Source organism: Argiope bruennichi, chromosome 5, assembly GCF_947563725.1.
Source record: "Argiope bruennichi chromosome 5, qqArgBrue1.1, whole genome shotgun sequence".
NCBI lineage: Eukaryota > Metazoa > Arthropoda > Arachnida > Araneae > Araneidae > Argiope > Argiope bruennichi.
The window spans coordinates 83,286,089-83,310,935 of NC_079155.1; the positions used below are offsets into that span (position 1 = coordinate 83,286,089).

Sequence of the window (24,847 nt, forward strand, 5' to 3'; positions counted from 1 at the left end):
TTTTTTAATTTGAACTCTGAGCTAAGACTGTCATTTAAACTTTGCCCATATTTATACGAAGTTTGACAAACGCTTGAATAAAATTTTAACCTTATCTTCACTATGAAATACGCTAAAAACGATTTTGATGAGTAATTTAAAATAAATATGAATAAAAGCATTAAAAATATGGAAAAATGAGACACCCAATGAGAAAATTAAAATTTACTATCTAGTTTTTGGTTCTATTTTATCGTCTGTCACTTTTTACTTATAAAACATATATTCTCGATTTGAGACAAATGAAACATATAAACTTACATATTATTGACCATAAAATATTAATTTCAAATTAAAACATAATCAGATCGTATTTATTTTCAGTACTTTTAATACAGGACACTAAATACTTTTTCACATTATGTACAACAATCTATAGGAATTTTTATGTTTCATGTGTAGTCTTTATAATACATTTCAATAAAAAAAAAAGGCGTTGAAAAACACAAATCCTACATGCGATTTATTAATTGCAACGGGACTCATCTTTATACAGAGAAGGTACTATAGAATTTTTTTTTTGACAATTAGATTGGTAATTTAATTTAATTTTTTTCTTAGATTTCTCTATTTTATGAAATTTGTTTTCTCTTTGATATTTTTCCGAGATTTTCATTTTGGTTTTATCTCCCCTTGATTTTTCAACTCATCATACTTTTCAAAAAAAATAAGATGCTTTGAAATTTTTTTTCTGAAAAAATAGCTTTCGAATATTGATTATAAGATTATATTTAATGAAAATTACCTGAGTTATATGCAGAAGATAGTATATAGAAGTTAATAATGGCAAGGAAAAAATTAGAAAAATGCGAATTATTAATTCAAATTGCATTTCTTAAAGTAGATAAAGTATTCAGCTGACATTCATCTATAATATTTAGTTGCTTCATAAAAAATGACAATTTACAATCCAAATACAAAGTACAAAACATATTACTGCTTATAAGCTTCAAGTTTTACTTCTTTTCTATTTGTTGTAACCACCGTGTTAATAAATATGCATTTTGTGGTAGTTAATTTACTCATTTCTGAATTGATATTTCTAATCTACATAAATTTTATTGTATTAATCTCCAATTTAGGGATACACTGCTCAAGAATTAGCAGATGTTATGGGAGATCATGTCTTAGCTAATTATTTGAAAAGTAAGGATCTGCTTTAATTAATGTTTTAGCTATATATTTGTTATATTAATATTGCTTTCATAGATTTGTAATGTCTTAATTATAGCGTGAAGATAAGTTATTTTTATTTCAAAATGTATTTTAATTATTAAATATGAAAATTTATAATTCTTACAGCAGTTTTGATATTTATGTATGATTCCCTTTAACAAATTGGTTGCCGTCAGTAGTTTCAGTACTTTTAATTAAGTACTTTTATTATTGATTTACTGCTTTTTTACTGTACTTTTTTTGTACTTTTACTACTGATTTTAATTACTTTTAATTAGTAGTATCAGTACTTTTTAATTAAAAGTCATTCGTCTTCATGTTTTGATAACTTATAATAGAAATGTAATGATTTTTCCACTTTTAATGTGCAGTTATAAGCAGTTACAGAATAAATGAGATTTAGAGTTAAGTTCTATTATTCATCTCATTAAATTCTATTATTTAAGGGTGAAATGCTTTTGGAAATTTTTCGCTAAATAAAAATTGTAATAAAGCGATATTCATTATAATCTTATTTTTAATGTAAGTGTTCAAATTTAATGAGTTTTAAGATTTCTTTTTCTTAATTGCAATATCTATAAAAATGCATTTGAGGCTTTAAGAAAGAAAAGTTTAATTTTTTAAAAAATAAAAAATATATAGATTAAGCATTAAAAAATGTAAGCAAAATTTCTGTATTAAAAAATCTTGCATTATAAGTAAAGTTTTTGCATTAACTATTAACAGAATGTAAGTAAAATAATAAGTAAATGTTTTAATCTATTAATATTAAAAAGTCCAAATTGTGTTTGATTAGTATTTTAATTTAAAATGTTTTTAATAAGCATTTAAATACATCAAAAGTTCAAAATTTAATTATGTTTATGTTTGCAATTCAATCTTCAAATTTTTGCATTTTCATGAAAACTTTTAACTCTCTGCACTCTAACACAATCATAGTTCCTAAGAAATTCGATAATCCATATAAACGATTCGGACAAGTGTAAGCCTTTTCTGAATCTGCTTTTAACGACTTGAAATCGTGCATATCATCTGGCGAACAAGTCTTATTTAATAGATTAGTCAAATAAAGGACTATTGACAGTTCATTACATTATGAATCGTTTTACGGGAAAGTCTTTCAAACTGAATGAAAACAGAATAATAAAAAGAAGTTTGTAATGGTTGCTGTATCAACACACTTTTTTTTTTTTTCACTATCGATTTACTAAAAATAGTAGCACGCAATTTGGGGCTTGGGCAAGCCTACTATTTCTCTTTGAAACAGCCACCGTGGACTGCTGACTGCAGAATAATAGGTTTAAGGAAAGCGGGAAATGGAAGGGATTAATGATTCAAGCTCTTGCCGGTGGTTGAAAGAGAAGTTATAAAAGTAGGGCAGCTTTTCCCTGCAGTTTCCTCCGTTTGCGGTTTCTTCTATTAAAAAATAAATAAAGAAGGCTTCTAGTATGCTTTTCAAAAGATTGCTTTTTTTTCTTCTTTTCTTTATGGGAAGTTTTGAAATTCTACGTGCCTATGTTACATTCTAAAAGAAAAATAGTTTTTTTCATCGGTGAACTTGAGACTCAAAGATTTCTTACCTCTCCATTACTGGAATTAAATTTTTTTTGTGTTGCTCACTAAAATAAAAGACTATTCATAGATATTCTTACTTTCTCGTATACGTTGTATAGAGAAAGTATATTAATCGTCAAAAAATTTGAACTCGAGATTTTGACGAATCTCCATGTTTTTGTTCTCCATGAATTCACAACTTATTTTTGGGAGTTTCGGGAAAGTTCACCTGTCTGTCTGTGACAAAGATAACTCAAAAACAAGTTTATATATGGTATTTATATCAAATTTTGAGTAAATTCCGTTCAGAAGTCTGTCTGTCAGGCTGTTAATAATTTAACACTATAACTATAAAACTAAGCGAATTAGATGGATAGAATTCGATACACATAATTAAAATCTACAGTATAGACACCTGCCAAATTTTGATCTAAATCTAGTAAGTGATCGACCGTTTGTCGATACGTACTTAGCCTGGTTGGTAGAGCGCTGGATTCGCGTTCCTTAAGTTGTGAGTTCGAACCCGCTGGTCAAAGATTCTCCGCGTGCTTGGTGGCTGGCGCACGCATAATAAGTAATGCCAGTGGGGTTACTGGATCAAGGGGGATCGTTCTCTGATTCAGGTCTATATTACGATCTGAGGATGTGTGAATGAAATGCGTGAATGAAGTCCGCCCCCTAAAAAGAGTTATGACGTGTGTGCAGCTAAAGTCCTTTTCTTGGCCCTAGATGGCTCTACGATAAAAAACAAGAGGCGTTCCGCCTCAGGCTTAAATCGGCTGTCACCGGGCAGCGGGCTTGCTCGTGGCAAGTGCCATAAGAAACAATAAAAACATGCAAACGCGATAGCTGAGACGCACTGCCTTAAATATATGAAATTCGGTATGTGATTTTGTGATTACAAGTGTAGCTTTGTATCAAATTTTGTTTCAATCGGTCGTCGAAGAACTCATTTAAAACACAAAGTCGATTTTCGGATACTTTAACCCTTTCTAGGACCGTGAGAAGTATACTTCCCACCAAATTAATCAATCTTTGTATGAAATTATGTAGGTTTGCATAAGTTCTGACAAATTGTTTTAGTAAGTCCGAAACTTAGATGCTTCAGTTCCTTATCTTACACAAAATGATGTGTCTTGATTTGTTACTTAATTATTAATTAACCGAATTTATTAATTAATCAAATTAAATTTATCTAATAAGCTAAATAAATCCCTCTTCTTATTCTAATTTCAAGCCTAAAAATATTTTAACATACTATGATTAGAAAAAAAATGGTCCTTTAAAGGGTTAAACATTATGATAGGGATTAATATTTCCAAGGATGACACGATAGATCGGATAAAGGTGGTGAACTCACGCCAAAAGTAAATATTTCGTAACTATTGCACGTCAAAGCTATGCAAGACATTTTCTGAGATAACATCTTTATTAGAGTATACATGAGAAGATTTAAAGGAGACCACTTCCGGTAGTTTTTATAATAATTAAAGGGTAATACCATTTGCATGTTTCTTTGTTAGAGCTGTGACGTAGTTTTTAAGTTACTGGAAGAAAATCCTATTCTTCTTCACTAGCTGGCGCGACATTCTTGGTTATGCGTTAATAGGGGTGGATTTCCAACTAAGCAGGCTAGGTAGTGGCCAAGAGTAACTAGGCTGACAGGAAACAGCAAGAAAATGGATAAAAAAAAATCATTTTCCTAGTTACTAAACAAATAAATTTGAAAAAGAATATAAATTCTAGGAATGATAAAAAAATATTAGGATAATATTAACATTTTATCAAACATAATTGTCGATTTTCTTATGTGTTTCATTAGTTTCACCTAGTTATTAAAATATTTTAAAAAACGAAATGCATATATATTGAGTATAGGCATTGATGCCGGGCAGTCTACAGTCGTGATCGATAAATTAAAACTAATATATTTTTATAAAGTTAATAAAATAAAAAAATATTAACCTACAATACATGATTAACATTTTAAAAAGGAGTTGAAATATGAAATGAAATTGACAATTCTTATTAAAAGAGAAGCCTTATAATATAAATTTTCTAGGGCTACAAAAATATCTAATTAATCTTTAACTTTCCTTAGAATCCCCTCCCATGCTATCCTTCTTCCCGATAGATATTTTCAATTCATAATTTTTAATTCATTTCAATTCTTGATCTTCTCATGAAGTTTTCACTTCTATTTACAAACAGTCACACCATCAAAATTTGAACTTACATCATTTGTATATACATGTAGGTTTAACTAAAAAACATTTTTAGTGGATGCATTATCACAGAATTTGAATGCATTTACAACCTACTTTAACTTTATTATTGTAATAAACTGAGCAATCATAAATAGCGATTATAACACTCTTTCAAAATTATTGTGAGTTAATTCATTCAGATGTATCAATCCGCGGGATATTTCTTTGGTCCATCCAATTTTAAATCCTATTAGGTTCCCATTTCACTTCAAAATAATGAAGAATATCCTATATTATTTCAAACCGTCAACATCTGCAAGATCAAGTGTAAAAAAAAATTAAGATAAAAAAATTATGATAATTTTATTGTTTGAAATGAAAATTTAAATTTTATGAATTTTAAACATGTTTAGTTAGTATAAATATTTTAACGTATTTAAAAATGAATGCAATCATCTAAAACTGTTAATGAATCCACCACCATTCTATGGATTTTGGCTTCACTGTTCCAAACTATACGGTGTGCATTATATACTCTCTCTACTTATTATAAAAATGGACAAATTTTAATTTATTGAAAATATTCTACAGATTATGTATGTTGTATATATGCCCAGCAGATTATGTATGATGAAATAACAAGTTTTGAAAAAATAGTAACGCATGAATTAAGCAGCTAAAATTTAATCAATGCCCGTATATATCAAAAAATGCATTTTAAAGTTGAGGTCAATTTTATTATTGCATTGAGTAAAACAATGTTAAATAAAATAAGGGATAATTTCCATTTATAGTGATGTCAAGATTCAAACTTTTTTTGATGAATCATAGCTTGCTAAAGTACTAGTTGGCACAAATGTTTTCATGCGGAAAAATCAAAGAAAGTTAATTTAACTTTTTAATGGTTAAATTCGTTCTAGAAATTATTTCTTTCTACGTAAAAAAAAAAAAAAATGCTATCACGAACTTTTACAGAATTAAGAACGACATTTTCTGCGTTTTTAAAAGAAAACTTCCTAAGAAGAAAACTTTTGAAGAACTTTTCTTTAAATAATAAACCTTTTTATGTGAATAAAAGACTGTAAAAATAATTTTTGGAACGACGAAATTGGTTTCTGCGTAAGCACACGAATTAAAAAAAAAAAGAGAATTTCTGCCTTATAATTGCTTCTTTTTGAAATAGAAAAATAATGTTACCTTAGCTTTTTTTGAAAAAAAAAAAAGCATGCAGAGTTTTTATTTTTTGAGAAGAAATTCGCTTCAGAACATGATTTATATTTTTCTGCTTTTCTTTCTTTTCCTTACAGTCTACACAATAATCTTGTATACAATAATGCAATTAAAATTTTAGGAAAGATATATTTCATAGGACAGAAATATTTCTGATTATGACGTCATAAATATGAGTCAATTATGTAATATTTAATTACCTAAATGAAATCAAATGGTAAGAACATTTATCTAGAATAAAAGTTTATTAATTATAAAATTTTAAACATTCTTCTTATTTTCGTGTAGACCAATGCTTTTAGCTTTTTATAATATTAAATATAATACTAATCTTTATAGAAAGGAGTTATCAATAGATTGTAAATAATTATTAAAATTGTGTTTAGTTTTAGGTAATTTATAAGTTTTCTGATTAAAAGAATATTAATAATCCATGATTTGTCTGATAAAAATTTCTAAATGAATGAATTGTTGTTTCATCCGTATATTTTAAAGCATAAAAAAAAAACTTTATACAGTACTAAGTTTCTTCACATTTCTTAAACATTTTCGTCTTAATTAAATAAATTATATAAATAATAGAGAAATATATTTTCGGGAAACATTAAAAATGTTAAAATGTTCTATGTACTTAATGTATCTCTCTCTCTCTATGTGTGTGTGTGTCTGTGTGTTATTAAAGGGAAACTTCATTGGCAAAGAAATTAATAATAATTGATAAAAAAATTACGTATGGGAAGATTTTAAATTTCTTTTTAATTCTGAAGTATTTTCAATCTAAGAGAGCCAATTTTGGAATGACGTAGTATGAATGGAAAGGATTTCGAGAGCGGAGGGTTCAAAATCTGAGTTCCGATTCCTCCGTAGAACCCTGTATAAGTCCTAGCCGCCGTAATGAAAATACATCCCATCCTAAACTAAAATGATTTTATTGTTTTCTTGGAGGCCCCGGTCGAATCCGCCGGAGGCAATGTCATCCAGCTAGTGCGGTGCGGAAGTTTAGGGACAGAATAGTGGCCATGCCAACAACTCCATCTCCTTCCGCCATTCTAAATGACGAGTCTCACATTCGGATGTTAGATGTTGCTTTAAAATGGGACGTTAATAAAACTAAACTAAAGCAAAACAACACGATTAATACAATGCACAATTTTGATCATAATTGATATTTAGAAAATACTGATTGCTTACTCTAATGGCGACTCATTTACTATAGACATATACTCCGGAATGGAGAAATGCTTTAAATAAAATAAAAGATTATTATTTAGGTTGCTTGAATCAATAAATTTACTGCTGAAAAAAATTACGAAATCAAAATTTTTATATAGCCCCTCCCCTGCTACTATTAATAATTTTTTGTAAAACAGTCTTGTCGCTCTAAAATTTTAAGGAAAAAAATTCCACACTTCTGCGGGGAGAAATAACCGAGTTATTCAACTTTGAATTACACATTACGTAACCCAAAATGATTTCTCTTGTTATCCTTTGAATATTACTATTTTACTGTTCGTTTCAGTATGTTGAGACGACCACTTTTCGACGTCTCTATCGCATTGAGGTGTGAGACGCGGAAGGCTAAGCGCACTTTCGGTATTTTTTCAGCTTGATTTTCTCCCTATTAGAAACTTTTTCGTTCAATTTTTTTTCACGTGTATGCGAGTATCTTATTGTTTCTGGCCGTATTAATTTATTTTAATTCAGTCCACGAATAATCCAAATTCATCTTATTGTTAAATGCAAACATCGCCTCCTTTCACACCTATTTTGGAGAATTAAACCCATCCTAAAGCGTGAGCAAAAGCTCGGAGGGTTTTAGAATCCGTTGTCAAACAATAGACGACATTAGAACCGTATCAATAATGTGGATGGGGTAGGATTTATAAATCATATTTCTTCGTTAAAAGCATTTTCCATCTGAATGTATATGCTTTTGTCTAAAAGTCTAGAAATTAACATTTGAACCCTGATTAGCGTGTGACACCCTGTAATCTGAATTACTCCATTCACTTCTTAGTTTCACTTTTCCATATTTATGTTACTTTGCTTTGCGATAAAAAGTTTTTCCAGAGTTAGACGATAGCATATATGTTTCATTTCTAACGGTATTATATATGATATATTGTTTGACAACGGATTCTAAAACCCTCCGCCCTTTTCCGCATGCGTTAGGATGGGTTTAATTCGCCAAAATAGAAGTGAAAGGAGGCGAAGTTTACATTTAACAATAAGGTTAACGTGGATTATTCATGGACTGAATTAAAACAATACGGTCATTAATGACACGATATTCACATACATGTGGAAAAAAATTTGAACAAAAAAGTATCTAATAGGGTGGAAATCAAGGTCAAAGAATGACGAAGAATTTCAGAAATGGTTTCTCTCCTCTTAATAAGATAGAATCGTCGAAAAGTGGTCGTCTCAGAATACTGAAACGAACCGTACATAAGTATAATGCTTGATGATTTGTTTCCACTTTTTTTTCCTTTTTTTTGTAATTTCGTCATAAAAAAAACACTAAAAGAAAGAGTACCAAAATTCAGTTTTCTGAAATATCAGAGAATTCAGAAGTTTTCCTCAGGAATTCTAATTAAAATGAAAAATATATAAGATAGAGAATTTTAGTTTTAATAATCAATACTAAAGAATTGAAAATCAATAACATGTTAGCCTTACCAAACAAAAGTGCAAAGCAAAAACTTATATATATTATTATTATCTTATCCTTCTAGAAACAAGAATAATTGTGCTTTATAAGTAGTTTTTGTATGTTTCACTTACTCAATAATGAAAGTAAACCATTTTTGTTTAATGGTAATTCGATTATTCCGTGTTATTTCGATTATTTTGTTGAAGTCGTTATTATTTATCGAAAGATTTCGTGCTAGTAATTCTCATCATTACCAGTACAAAGAACGTAAAATGATAATGTATTCCAATTGGAAAATACATTATTTTGCTATTCAATCGCAATTGAAATTGCCTTGACATAATGAATGCGTGGCTTTATACGCACGCGATTAAACCTCACATTGAAAAGAAGTACAAAAACATATTTTTTGATGCTTCATGTGTGTATGAAGATTAAATCTTTCCTCCCAAAGTGACTTTCCCAAAAAGAAAAAAAAAACCTATTTCAAACCCCACCTTTTCCTCTTTTCCTCGTTTTTTTCCTTTCTCGTAAACGTAGTATAGAGAAAGTATAGTAATCATCAAAAAGTCCGAACTCGAGACTTTGATGGTCTCCACGTTTTAGACCTCACTGAGTTCGACAAATAATTTTAAAAAATTAAATTTTAATTTTAAAATTAGTTCTAAATTTAAAATTAAAAAAAATACTAATCGGTCTGTCTGTGACAAAGATAACTCAAAAACCCTATGAGATAGACGGCTGAAATTCGGTATATGGTTTTTAAGTAGGCAGCGCATGCGTAGAAAGGAATTGATTGTGCTTTCCACAATTTCATAAGACAGATTCAATCATTCCATGGCTATAAATTGCCGTTTCGGCTTCCCTGAATTTTTCTTTTCACAGAAATATATTAGTTTCTTAAAATAATGGATAATAATTCTATATTAGTTTAATATGGATAATAATTCTATATTAGTTTAATATGAATAATAATTCTATATTAGTTTAATATGGATAATAATTCTATATTAGTTTAATATGGATAATGGATATTTACACAAAGAAACCTGGTAAAATAAAAAAAAGGTCAAAAGGTTACGAAAACTATAGAAAAGAAGTGGAAAATAAGACAAAATACACACGCAATTAATCATCTGAAAGAACAAAGGGCAAAAAATATCGGAATTAATCTGCGATAAGTGATAAATTTTTTTAGGCCAAACTCTGCAAACGCATGTGCAGTAAGAAAAAATACAATACAGCGGCTTGTAGTTGTCCCGTTGGGACAATTACTTGTCATCTACCGAACAGCACTTTTCATCCTTTCTACGCATGCGCTGCCTACTTGCCGTCTTATAACTGGCCGAGTGTAAACCTGGCATTAATTTAAGAATTAGGGTAAAATTTGTATTTTAAACGCAAAAATTTTCAAATTTTGTCCTTCATTACCAGCATAGACAGAAGTGATCAAAGATACAAAGCTCTATCCTACATTAGATACCAATTGGACCAGGATTAGAGTGAACACTTTTGTATCAGAATCATGAATCAAGTGTAAAAATCATATATGCATAAAAAAAATAATTAAATTTCGTTCTTATGATGTATCGTATATAAGGTCTGAAAGTTTTATGAATGAATAACTTATTTAATTCTGATAAGTGAATTTTTTCGAATGCAAGTAAGAGGATCTCTCTTTTTCAATGACTGAAAAATGAAGCTGAGAGTAAAACTATCAATTTTTTATATTGATGATATGAATCTATTATTCATAATCATAATTTCCATATTAGTTAATGTGAATCTACCATTCATAACCATAATTTCCTTATAGTCAATGTGAATATGCCACGCTTAATCATAGTTTTCTTATTACTTAATGTAAATCTTTCATAATCATAATTTCCTTATTTGCTAATTTTTAAGAATGATGAAATTTTGGAAACATATGTCTATTTACATGCATAACGCTTGAAATTCTCTCGGCTTGATGACAAATATAAAGCGTCTTTCCATTTTATTTATTAAAGAAGGAACTGCTTTCTTTTAAACGGAAGATTTATTATTCCTATTTCTACAAATCATCTTCCGCAAATCAGTTGATTCATCCAGCATTTTAATTGAATTATCTGAATAAACCTTAAAATTTATACTTTAAATATAGCCTTTAGGAAACTTAAAATATTAATCATCTTAAAATACCAAAACTCTTACATTTAAACAAAAAAAATATCTTCGAAAATTAAATATGATAATCATTGTTTTAATAGTTTACAATATTTTTATGAATAAATTAATGCTACTATAAAACAAGATTATTCGTCATTTGAACGCAGAAATTTTTTTTTCTTGATTTTATGGTCTTAAATTCTCACTCAATAAATATTTAAATATCGTTTCAGGCGTCACCAATGCCGTTCTCCTATGATGCAGGGATGGTGCATTAAATGTCCTCAAAAGATTTTCATTTAGCCGTATCCTGAGCTTGTAATCATTCATACTTTTTCAGAAACGTAGATGTATCAGAAAGTCTGAAAATTGTATACTCCAACAACTACAGGCATGAGATGTTTGAAAACAAGGTGTTTTTATAGTTGCAAATAACTTCAGTAATCGACACAGTTGCATAAATTGTGTATATTACAAAAGAAAAAGTATTTTCTGATGATAAATTGCTTTTCTAAGTATTAGAAAGAAAACCTATTCAATTTCGAACAAAATCTTCAAGCTATATTTATTGTCTTTGTAATTTTGAAATTCATGGAAAATGTGAAAATAAAATGACTTTAATATCTTTATTTTATTTGTATATAAATTATTTCACAACGACACAAAATGATACTTTAAGTGTTTTCCGAGAGGCAAACTATTTAGGCATACCTAGTCATTCACACAGCGATGAAATACATCAGATTTGAGAACATATTTTTCCAAACATGATTTTATTAATTTTTACTATTGAAAGTATTGGTAGAAAATTTCGCATAAAATGTTTTGCATTAGATTCCATTGTTTAAAAAAATGCTGTTCGTCAGTTTTGTGGGAAGAGTCTCGGATTCCTGATGGAAGATATCTAGTTGGAAACATTTTGTGTTGACCTCTTGTATGCTGAATTCAAAGAGTCAAACGTCATCTATCTAGTATGGAGTTGAAGCTAAACCAAGTTCCATCCTCAAGAGAATCCTCTTTATTTGTCCACGATTGAATAGTAAAAGATTAATTATAAAATGAACTTGGGTTTCCTCAAAGATGAATGTTAATATAATTAGATTCAATTAAACTCAAAACCAAATGTATATATAGAGTGTCTTTAAATTCATATACCAAACTTTAAGGGTAGGTTAAATACACATAAATTTGCATTTTTGTATGGTAATATGCGGTCGGAAATAAAAAGTGTTGGCGAAACTAGTAATTGTAAGTAAGTACTAGCAAGGCGGCATAAATGCAGTTGACACTGATGAAGACCTCGTTTCAAAACTCTCAGTTTCCGCTGCAGTTGTTCAGAAAATACCAGGAATCTTCGATAGATCACGTCAATCACTTGTAAAACGCCACCAGATCTGTATCGATAATGGCGGTGACACATTTGTGCACTTATTATAATATTATGAAGGTAAAGAGCTTTCTTTTCATTTCCTCGGCATTTTTGTTTTTACCCCAAACACTTTTTCGTTTCCAACTCCACAATGCTATATAAAAAAATGCTTCTTTGTATGTATTTTACCTCCTTTTAAGTTTGGTGCACTAATTCAAGGGCGCATTGAGTATATATATATATATATATATATATATATATATATATATATATATATATATATATATATATATATATATATATATATATATATATATATATATATATATAATCATTAAATGTAATGAAATCTGTTGATTGTTCCATTTATAATATATTTTTAGGTAAAAATAAATAAAATTGCTCTTAAAATATAAAAATACACTTAATTATATGAACTTCTCAAATTAACTGCTAGATTTGATAACTATTTCTAGGGTCGTGGGAAGTATGCTTCCCACCACATTTATCAATCTTTGTATGAAATTATGTAGGTTGGCATAAGTTCTGACAAATTTTTTTAGTAAGTCCGAAACTTAGATGCTTCAGTACTTTATCTCAGACAAAATGATGTGTCTTGATTTATTATTTAATTATTAATTAACCAAATTAATTAATTAATCAAATTAAATTGATCTAATAAGCTAAATGAATCCCATTTCTTATTCTAATTCCAAGCCTAAAAAGATTTTAACATAATATGACTAGAAAAAAAATGACCCTTTTAAGGGTTAAATTGTTAATTTGACACAGTTATATAACGCAGCATGTGATTTTTGAAATATAGCTGGTTTTCCAAAGCTTTACAGAAATCATACTGTGTTTTTCATTTTTCAAAATTATTTATTGCGATATTACTATCGGGTAATTCAAAAGAATTGATTTAGTTCAATTTTGCTTAGCAAGCTAGCCTTACTTAAATATGATTTGTAATAGTTGACTCAAAGCCAGTTTTAAGTGCTTCCGGTCCTATAACTGCATTGTCCCGTTTTTGAAGGTACAGAATATTGTTAATAATCGAGTTTCAAAATTTAACTCTAAATTTGATGATGAGGACACCGGAACCAGGCATATTTTACTCTTTAAACTTTCATACCACATCAAACGGAAATTGAGGAGCTCTTGCAAATATATGATGTATTACCTCAATGAATGCCATTGAGTTCTAAAAATTTCTTTATTATTTCCGTTAATGTAGAAATAAATAAAGTATAAGAAAAATTTGTAAAAACAGTTTTTAAAACCAACTTAATTTTTTTTATTTTAACTATTTTTAAACTATAATTTATAATTCAGTATTAGATATACACAGAACTTTGAAATCAATTGATTTCTGGAAACTAATGGATTGAACCGACAGATGTTTCCAATCACATGGAATAAAAACTTAATGGAGACAATGGATTAACTGATAACAAAATTTTAAAATTGTTTTCTCATTCAGAATGGGTAAATATTTTTTTTCTAAAGTTTTCTAAAATTTTCTAAAGTTTAATACATGGGGCTTCGAATGAAAATTTGATTACATCATTTTATGTTTATAAATGTGAAACAAGTCAAATAAAATCTTTAAAAACATCATTGTGGTTCAAGTTTGCTTTCCAAATCTTATTTTGGTCTTCACCATACATTATACAGAAGAAAGAAATTTGTTTCACAACACAAGGTCATAAAATATAATTTTGTATACATCCTGTCATTGGCCTCATTTTACATCCTGCACCCCTCATTTGAAACAGAAATGGTCCGCCCAAACAGAATTTGTTCGGCTGATTGGGCCGGAACGCTAGTGAAAGATCTCTTCATGATGAGACTATTGTATCGCATACATTAATTCCTTTCATGTTTTAGATCAACGTTGTTTAATTTAAGATAATCATTCTTTAATATTTGACCATTAAAATTCTTTAAGAACTAAATTTTTATCTTTGTTTTTCTTACTAAAATTTTTCCAATTTGCAAAAAGTTTTCTAAAATTAAATAATCTATATAATTTTAACTATGATAAAGGAAATTTCTTTACTATTCTTATTACAAATTAAACATATTTTGCACAAAAAAGTTATATATATTTCGAATTAAAAAAAGAATTCTGAATAAGGAAAAGAAAATTCAGCGAACTTTTCTGTTTTTATTATTATTGCAAACACATTCTTAAAAAAAAATTGTGTAATGTGTATGGAAATGTAGAAGAAAAACGACTGTCAAGTGAAATAAGACGCAACACAGGTAAATCTATTGATTCTGGTTGTTACTTTATTTGTGAGTATCAACTGAAAATATTAACAAGAGAGTTCCATATTAATATTCACACAATAATTGTTTCAATCATTGACCATTCAATGGGCTGTGGTTAAAACATGAGAAAAAGTAGTACTATAATATAATCACAGTTTGTAGAATAGACATATTCAGCTTTTACAATCCCATTCTTACTGAAGCCCAAAACAAAATGCATTTTTTCTGTCACACTGCCCATGCGCGATAGAGACAATGAAAAAGACACTGGAAAAGCAACTGAGTTATTATTATTATCATTATTTATATTACACATGCTACGAGAATTTGATAGAGTATTCAGAATGATTTTTATAGAGAGTTAAAGAGAGAAACTTGACGTGCGCAGTTTTCACGATGCAGATTATTTTGCTCTCGTATTTCTAATTCGCCCGATTAGTTCAAAAAACTATCAATTCTCGAATTTGCATTTCGAAATATTCCTACTAATATAGTATATTTTTCATATATATATATCAGAAGAAGAAAAATTGAATGGTGTAAGGGCTGCAACAAATCCAGACAGAGATTTCGCAGAGCTAGGGCTGGAAATAAGGGCAACTTCGACACAGCACTAAATTTGTAAGCATTGCAGCACTAAATTTTTTTCCAGCGAGCTAGACAACAAAATTTTGCATTTAGTTTTATTTTCTTTTCACTCTAAATTTTTTTAAAATCTAAATTTTGATTTTCTTGTGTGTTTCAATGAATTAATTTAGTTTAATGCTCGCATTTCTATCTTGTCCGGAATTTTTCTGTAATCCAGTTTTTAATGAAATTTTAAAGATTCCGAACGCACTATATAGACTCTTCAAATGCTGGCATTATGCCCCTTGTATAAGCCTTAGCATTTTGTCTACAAAAGTGCAGCCCTTCTCTTTTGACACTAATAAATTGTACTTTTACTTCAATAAGTCTAAGAATTATTTATATAGTAATATATATTTGATATAGAAGAAGAAATAGTCGAAAGATTTCGACAAAAGGAATTGGTCTCACGTTCGTTGTTCGAGAGTTTTTAAAAAAATGGTGACTTTTGAAATAAGAGAGTAAAGCGTTTGCTTCTAATCAGTTCAATAACTGCGCTTGCGCAAAATTTTTTATATCCACGACACGTGACCAATTGTTATTTGTATAGGAGCTCATCACTAGAGACAATAATAGAGTGCATTTGAAAGCCGATAAACGGCTGTACACCAAAAAAAATCCATTTAAGTACCTAAGTGATCAAAAACAACACGCTTCTCTGTAAATTCAACATAAATATTAGTGCTGTGATAACAAATGTCATTCAAACTGCCGTCACTTAGTTATCTGGAAATATAAATCTCAACCGTTTTACCAGTGCCGGATTTAAGTGTTTATGAGTCTTGGACACAGTTTGAACCTGCATTCGTTACACGATGTTCATAGCTAATTTTTTTTTGTTTTTCTTTTATCTACAAGCTATTAGAGGTTAAATTAAAAATATAACCTTCTATGAGAAGCCTATGAAAATCGTTGAATTTGATCACATGATCATTTCGAGAATATTTCGAAATGATTATTTGAGATCAGGTTTGCATTGAAAAATAGACGATAGATAATTCTCCCTTATTATCTTTTTTGGATGAGCATTTTTTTTCAAATTTTCATTTCTGATCCTTTTATAGTAGAAATATTAGTTGATTATCAAAAAAATCGCCATCCTCTTTTTTTTTTTCCGATGGGTCATTAGAAAATTTATACAAGTCGTTATTTTTCTCTGTAATTTTTTTATCAATTTTTTTACCACCGTTTTTCCACATTCAGTTTTAAAAATGAGGAAACGAGCCCAAGTGTAAGTGGGAAAAAACTTAAAAATCTCATTCTGAAAATCCGTAATCAAAAATCAGTCAGGGAATGGATATACATATTCAGCGGACATCAACAACAGTTAATTATTATTATTATTATTATTATTCAGTTGTATAACAATGTGCCTTTTGGCTTTTTCCAACACTAAATCCGACACCGTTCATCACCGAAGAACACAGAAGAATCTGACTTTCACAAGTGGCTGTGGCCAACACAGCGCCAAAACCGAAGTCAGATTTGTTTATTTTTTCAACATTTAACACTATTTATCATTTTACCACAAATCTAAATATTAGGAATAAAAATCCAACTTGAAAGGTACACATGTGATATGCAACATCGTTAAAATTTAGTGAACATTAATATTCCGCAGTTTTAAACAAACACTTTGATTTTGCATTTCAACTACAGCAAATGTCAAACATAAAAAACGATTGATGAAAATGAACAGTTTCAACTAATAAGTACATTATTGTCATGATATATATATTACATATACAGCATCTTCGAAGACAAGTGTCAATGTGAAAGCATGTATATAGCTATTAGCTATTTACAAACTCTACGTTCAACCCTATATATTTATATTTCTTTAATATATTTCTAGGTATTTTTTTTTTTGGACATACAAGAGTTAGTTCATCTTTAATATTTTTTTTTCACAGGCAATCCGAAAATTTGATGTTCTGAAAGTTGTGCTTGGATTAAATAATATTGTATCCCCTTCGAAGTTTCTGCAAAGAGAAAAAAAAAAGGAATAAAAATTATTATTTGAGTGCGAAAATGGCACCAAGAATCAAACAAAAATAATACTTACAAATACATTGATATAATAACAGCTTCAAAAAAAAAAAATCTAAAAAATTTTGTAATATTTTGAAAAATGGAATATTTTTTAAGTGCATTCATTTTCTATACAAAATCGTCTCATTAAAGGATATATATGGATGTATGGACTGATTAAATTGAATCAAATATATTTGTTCTCATGTTTTTATTTTTTAGTTTTTATAATCTAAAGAGCATTTTTTATTTTCTAGCTAACAACGACTCAGTTCCTGGTGCATCTTTTGGTTATATTAAAAAGATCTTTGGAAATCTGTATCTTTATTTATTACTTTTTACTTCAGTTCTGTGCAAAATATCTGCAAATAAAGTATTATTTTTATTACTTATATTAAATTCATATATTTTATTGAAACGTTTCATAAATTCTATTAGATTTAAATAAAATGTTTGCTTAAAAGAAATGCTTTAAAAGAAATTATTATGTAAACAGACACATAACATGGACGAAAAACATGAGATGGAGAATACAGTGCATTTTTTTCTCTAACTTTGTAGATAATTTACATTATCGAAAAAAGTTTTACTCCTGCATTTTATTGATGAATTGATCGCTGTGGTAGTGCAAGATCTTGGAATTATCTTTCTTGAAAGTCATCAAAGAAGACAATCTACTTTTATATATTGAAACTAGGAAAAAAACCAAACATTCTGCCAAAGTTCTTTAAATCTTTTTGGACAGTTTGTATCTTATATCTAGATGCTGATTTTATTTTTTATCATAAGCACTTGCATAGACATAATAAAACAAGTTGGATAAGAACTAGTGCCAATATGCAAAGAATTGATGTATGGCGATGCAAGATCTGGGATCAAGCATTTGAAAGCTTCTGAAATAAATTCTACTTTATTTGTTAGCCATGGGTGATGGATAAAAAAATAAGAACCAAGATTATTATGGCTTCCATAGATGCTTTTTGCCAGAGGGCAAAAGGCGTCCTTAGAAGCCGTAATAATACAATATTATTAATGACATAATAATATTTGAGGATTTAAAATTTCTGCAAAGGAATATTTCTATCTACTTTTAGTATTACAGAACAAGTTCAGCAATTTGAGCATCATTTATATAAATTTTGGACCAAATTAATGCACAGAAAGGTTTTTTTGAATGCTGAGACTGATATTTTTTCGTAAATAATTCAAGAAATAATAAATATTGTTAAATATTTGTTTAGAATTGAGATATTTTTGAGAAACTGCTTACATTTTAATACAATTTGCTTACATGTCTTCTATAATTGTTTGAATTATTTAAATTGGAAATTCTCTTTCTTTTCTTTCACTCGGAAGTTATTTAATTTGTCTTCATATTCAAGGGAATAAGAAGATTGGAGTTACTAAAGGGTTATTTTAATTCTTTTTTATAAAAAATATTTCTTTAAGACATATTTTTAAGCCCTTAAAAATAATCAGAAACTGCAGTATCTACTCTTCAAATAGTATTGATTTATATTAAAAGGTTTAGATAAATCTTTTAATTTTTTTTATTATATTTTATTGTGCTTTTGAAGTAAACCATGCTGAATAAATGAATATCAGAAATACAGTTTATGTATATTTTATTTAAATTATACTTGTAAGAAAATCTTGTGATATAAATGAAAGATTAGAATATTAATAAAACAAGAGTTCTGAATCATGTTATAATGGAAAATTTCAGTCAGTGATTTATTTATAATAAATAAAAATAACCGAATTTGCATGTTGTGAAGCTGTTTTTAAAAATAGAAAAATTATTTTATTTCGGCTAATATTTTTAAATTGATTATTATATGTTAATATATTTGAATATTAAATGTTAATATATTTGAATATTAAATGTTAATATATTTGAATATTAAATGTTAATATATATATATTATTAATATATTACTGAAGAACAAATTTCTTGGTTTTGAAAATCTAAATTTCAGAATCTTCGAAAATAATTTTAATAAAAAAAGAGTATACGAAATTGATCGATTTTTTTCAACGAACAAATTTTCTTTAAACAATGCGGGATGTATCTTTTTAATTGATTCATGTAAACTAATATAATCTAATGAATTGTTTATCATTCTAATATGAAATGTACGTAAATAAAACAATTTCTCTAAAATACTGAGAAATTGAAAACTTTTAATGAAATATTAAATATTTTTCATATTTCTCTTTCTTATAAAAAAATAAGCTAAAATATGTTACATTTGTAAGAAGCACAATTTATGAGGTTTATTTTAAATTCTTGCATCAGTATTTGATATTATTCTTTTAGAGATTTATCCCTTTAATTTAATATCGTTGAATTATGAAACTTTATGGGTTTTTTAAATAATAAATTTACAAATTAGAAAAAGAAAACAGATCATATTTATAGACCCTAATCTTGTCTAAATGTTTGACAGATTTGAGTTTAATGATTCTGATTTAGTCTGGTTTTGCTTGGATTTATTAATTCACTTCAAATTGAAATAGTCTTTAAATATTTAGGGCATATTTTAGAACTTTAATGAAAACCAACTATTAATTTAACTTCTTTCATTTTCATAACACAACTTTTTAACGGTGATGTTATAGATCCATAGGCGAATAGAGGGTGGGGTGGGAGTGGGTGTAGATTGCGAAAATGTAAAAATGATTACTTACCCATCTCCTTAGTTATCTTGCCCTTCTTCAGGGTCTTTGAGCGAATGCCATTGTGCAATTGGTCGTCGAGGAGATGCAAGCATGTCCATCCAATGACGGAGCTCAGTGCCGCTTGCATTGCATCCTAACACCACTTTCCCAATAGGATCCGACGTTCCAATACGGTCATAATCGACCACCGTTATCACCAGCTGCACTTTCTGTAAGAAAAAAGCAAATTACATTAACAGTCAAAAAGAGTTTCGCCATTTACGAAAACGAATAAGAATCAGAAAAATTACTGTCAGTTTTTAATTTAAATTTCAAATTATTCCGAAAATAACACTTTCGTTTAAAAAAAAACTGCTATTTATAAGCTAAATTATTTAGTTAGATCAATTGAAATAAAGCATAACTTAAGAATCGGTTGCCAATGGCTTATGAAAAATTCTGTAATTTTATTTTTGGAAGGAATTATTACCGAAATATTTTTTTTGTTTAAAAATTGAAGATTATTATATTATTAAGTTATACATGAAATTTAATAGATAACCTATTACTAAAATATTAATTAATAAATTATAATTATTACCGAATTATTATTATAAGGAATTATTACCGAAATATTATTTTTTTTGTTTAAAAATTAGAGATTATCTTATTATTAAATTATAAATGAAATTTAATAGATAACCTACTACTACAATATTAATTAATAAATTATAATCATTGAACTGTATTAAGTTTTTAACAAACGATATTATAAGAAATATTATCTTTGAATCTTGCTATGTAATTTCACTAAATATACTGAGTATTTTCTGCAGACGATTTATGAAATTCATTGATTGGGAAGAATTTAAAAACATGGAATATTTTGTCAGTTAGTAATAATCTATTTTCAATTTTAAGAACTCTGTCGATATTAGTTGCAGTTTAAAAGCCATATCGGAACACAAAATGAAAAATATTTTTAAATTCTAATGAAATATTGAAGTAGAATTCCCAGAACAACCTTTTCAGGTGAGTTCAAATTTTGATTTGTATATTTGACACTGTTTATATTTCGTTATTTGATTGATTTTGCATAGATAAAATTTGATTCTTGTGTAATGAATACTTTTTAATTAATGGTAGAAATGTATTAGAAATTTCTAAGTATGACTACTTTTGAAAAGAATTATTCAGAAGTGATGCTTCATATTTTTTTTTATTGAAATCTGGCAAATCATTTCCTTCTTTTAATTTTTGCAACAAAAAAATCCTTCATATTTCTTGAAGTTAATAATTATATCTAATCTGCTTAAATAGTGCATTACAGATAACTGGTATAATTATGCAATTAGTATGTATATTTAGAACACTTTTTTGCAACGATAAAAAAATAAAATTAAATTAAAAAAGTGATTTCCGGCCTTCAAATGATATATAACTAAACTTAGTTTCTTTTAATTCACAAAATATGTAAGGTTATAAAATAAATTTGAAATTTATGAAAAGAAAATAATTAGCTTGGTTGTAGCTAATATATACTCAAACTGAAAGTTTAAGGGATCGGTATAGAAGAAAAAACTTTCGACTTTCTTTAAAGCGTTTAATCTTTAAGGAAACGTTTAGATGCTTACTTTCATTTAAAATAGGTTAAATAGGAAATGAAATCAATTTATTAATAATCAGGAAAGTTTAGCTACTTAGCTTAATGATAACTTCTTAAATATTTTGATTCGAAAATATTCTTTATGAATATTTAAGGGAATTATTAATCGGGAAAGTTTAGCTACTTAATAATAATATCTTAAATATTTTGATTCTAAAATATTTTTATGAAAGTTTAATGGGATTAATAAGAGTCTGGCTTCCTGCAAGTAAAATGCAAAACTGAATTACTTACCTGTATCTGTTCGAAGGGGATCTCAAACGTAAAGGATTCATTGTAATAAGGGTTCAACGTGCACTTCTTGATACTCGTTTTCTTCTTTTTAATTCGCTTGCCATTCATCATAATGGCGATTTTAACATAAGGATCTAAGAAAATAAAAGAGAAATGAACAAACATAGTGAAATGTTGTAGAACATTTCCAAACCGAAGCGAATCATAATTATGTTGAAAATAATTAATTCTGCGAATTCAGGGGGAGAGATTTAACAAGGATATTTTTTTTTGTTTGTTTTGCAGATAATGAAAATAAAGTAAGGAAAAAAAAACTAAATTAAAGATTTTTCGAAAACTGTTTTATTTTATTTGCAAACTAAGAAAATACAGCGATAAAGATTTGAGCAAGGGTTAGGTAATTTCTATCGGAATTTCATGTGCTCCATAATTTTTATTAGCGCACTCTATAAGATGAATAGAATTTCCTGTTTTAGTGAGAATTCCAGAATTATTCTGATGACAGAATGCAGACAATCATATTATCTAAAAAACTTTTACCCATCCTCATATCTTTATCATCTAAAATTTATTTTCAAAATTTTTGCTAATAGACGATTATTGAATTATTTCTAGTAAAATGTTGAATACTTTCTTTTGAAATTATTTTGGATGATGAGATGTATAATTCTCAAGGGAACAAAATTCTGATAAATGTATTAAATACATTGCGAATGGATAGTAGGGAAGAGCATGCTTTTGTTCACTAAAAACTATAATTCTAACAAATCCTCACATAAATTAATGATAATATACTTTAATGTTCATAGAGACAGAACATTTCAAGTACTTTTTATTTTCAAATTAGGATGTCATGATAAAAAGTTATTAAAGTCATAATTAATATATATATATATATATATATATATATATATATATATATATATATATATATATATATGTTTTTCCTATTAACTTGATTCTAATACTTTTGAACATTGTTTTGGTGTTCCAGAACGCTTTTATTTTAATTATGTGTTACGAATGATAAAAGATAGCATACTAAATATATATTGCTCAAGATATGTCATATTATTCTTATTTAAGAATCCATAAATAGTATTTCGCTTAAAACATATATTCAGGCTGTCATTTTTATTTAAAAAATTAAATACTACAGAATGTATTTTGGAGTTTCATGCAATTCAAGAGAAATAATTTCAATCTCAATATATCATTCACGTGTTCCAAAGAATTTTTCCGTGAAAAAAAGCAATTTAATACATACATTGAAGTGATCCTTAAATCTTTAGATTATATTAATAATAAAACTTACTCTTATTTAAGAATGCTAAATTTTTTTTCTGCTAAAACTTTAAAAATAAATAAAAGTATGAACATAAAGTTTTCAATACGTTCTACATTGAAGTCGTTATTAAATTTCCAATTGATTTTTGCACAGAAAGCTACTTACCAGATAAACCACCGACATCCATTTTTTTCAAGTTCTTAGCTTCTAGAATGACTACAGTAAGCTTTCCGGCTGTCGGTACGTATCGCAGAGAGAAGCAAATGTCTCCCAACTTGTTTTCCTGAGAGTTGAAAAGATTTGTTAATTATATTGTGTTCTATGTCTATGCTAGTAAAAAAAAAAAAAAGAAAGAATAAAAATCCAGGAAGCTCAAAACTGTCTAATGAACAGAGGAACAATCTTTTTTATGAGGGATAAACGGTCTCGGAAACTGCTGCACAAGATTTGATTGCTACATTATTTTAATTTTAAGCAAACAAAACGTTTTATACTTATCTCGCTTTTTATTCTATTTTTACTTTTATTCAAATGACAGAAAAGTTTTATTGAATTTATTATTTAGAATTAATTTTTCAACTCTTCAAACGGAAATTATCCTACTTAAATAATTTATACTTACTTTACAATTATCATTTGATTTTGTTGAAATCCACTTTTCTATTTTGTTACATGTAAAACTCATAATTAAAGAAATATGAAAATGTACAAAATGTTTCTACCAAACACCGAGAATTACCATAATAAAATGAAAATTTTCCTTTATTTTCAGTTATTAATTACTTACAAGTTAAGTAATTAATAACTCGATTTAAAATAATTAATTACAAGTTAATTATTTTAAATCGAGTGAATTTTTTTTTAAAAAAATCTATAACTCGGTATCGATTTTTAATTAAATTAAAACCCAAAAATATATTATAATCCGAAATTTATGTGTAGAAATAAATCATAAGATCATTTTTGTAATTTTTAAAAAATGAAATATCTTTGTCTGAAAATACAATGTTAATTTATTAACCTTACGTTTCAATATGTGTAAGAAGGTAGTGTATTAAATATGTGATGGGATATTAAAAGAAAAAAAATATCAGGTATAATTTGCTATTCTTCTTAAATTATGATGAGCTGCATTTTTAAAGATTTAAAGTATACATTCCATCGAAAATTTGAGCTTATTATTCTGGATTAAGATGTGCCAAATTTCTTTCCATGAATTTCTCCCACAGTCTGACTTAACAGAACTTCAGTGGCAATGTTTTATTACCTATTGACATAATTTGATATTTTTATCAAGTTCTTAAATTAATAAATAGTTTCATTATCAAAATAATCTAACAATATTGAATAATTTTATTAATACATTTTTGCAAAAAATGTTTTGAAGGAATTTTTAACTAAGTAATTTTATTTATCCTTAATTAAATAAAAAGAATTAGTAATACGATAGACATAATTTTGCCATTTATGAGAAAAATACTCTAAAAGATAAAACAATAAGCTGTTCGCTATTATTTTATTGTATTATTTATACCAAAAAGAGAAAAAAAAGTATATTCATTTAGTTATTTTGAAGATAAATTACAGATGCATTTTAAAACGACGATATCTATAAACAGTTACTTTTAAGATAAAATATCTATAGGACCGTATCAAGGTCCTATGGATATTTAATAATATAAGT

At 27.5% G+C, this 24,847-nt stretch overlaps 2 protein-coding genes across 4 annotated transcripts in view; one reads left to right on the plus strand and one right to left on the minus strand.

Annotated features, from left to right (window-relative positions):
- LOC129968759 (diacylglycerol kinase zeta-like) overlaps positions 1-11,588 on the plus strand; it is a 121,939-nt gene extending 110,351 nt beyond the window's left edge. For both annotated transcript variants that reach the window (XM_056082984.1, XM_056082985.1), the window contains 2 exons: positions 1,122-1,185; positions 11,244-11,588. In XM_056082984.1, coding sequence (XP_055938959.1) covers positions 1,122-1,185; positions 11,244-11,269 — 90 coding nt within the window. In that variant the 3' untranslated portion in view covers positions 11,270-11,588. The remainder of the gene's footprint in view (positions 1-1,121; positions 1,186-11,243) is intronic.
- Positions 11,589-14,652: 3,064 nt separating this feature from the next.
- The window catches only part of LOC129968748 (synaptotagmin 1-like), a 35,047-nt gene continuing 24,852 nt past the window's right edge, over positions 14,653-24,847 (minus strand). The window contains exons 7-10 of one of the 2 annotated variants that reach the window (XM_056082958.1): positions 23,329-23,437; positions 21,876-22,009; positions 20,006-20,205; positions 14,653-17,265 (exon numbers count right to left, since the gene is read on the minus strand). In XM_056082958.1, coding sequence (XP_055938933.1) covers positions 20,014-20,205; positions 21,876-22,009; positions 23,329-23,437 — 435 coding nt within the window. In that variant the 3' untranslated portion in view covers positions 14,653-17,265; positions 20,006-20,013. Of the gene's footprint in view, positions 17,266-20,005; positions 20,206-21,875; positions 22,010-23,328; positions 23,447-24,847 lie in introns of both variants that reach the window. The other variant, XM_056082957.1, reaches the window with a different exon arrangement.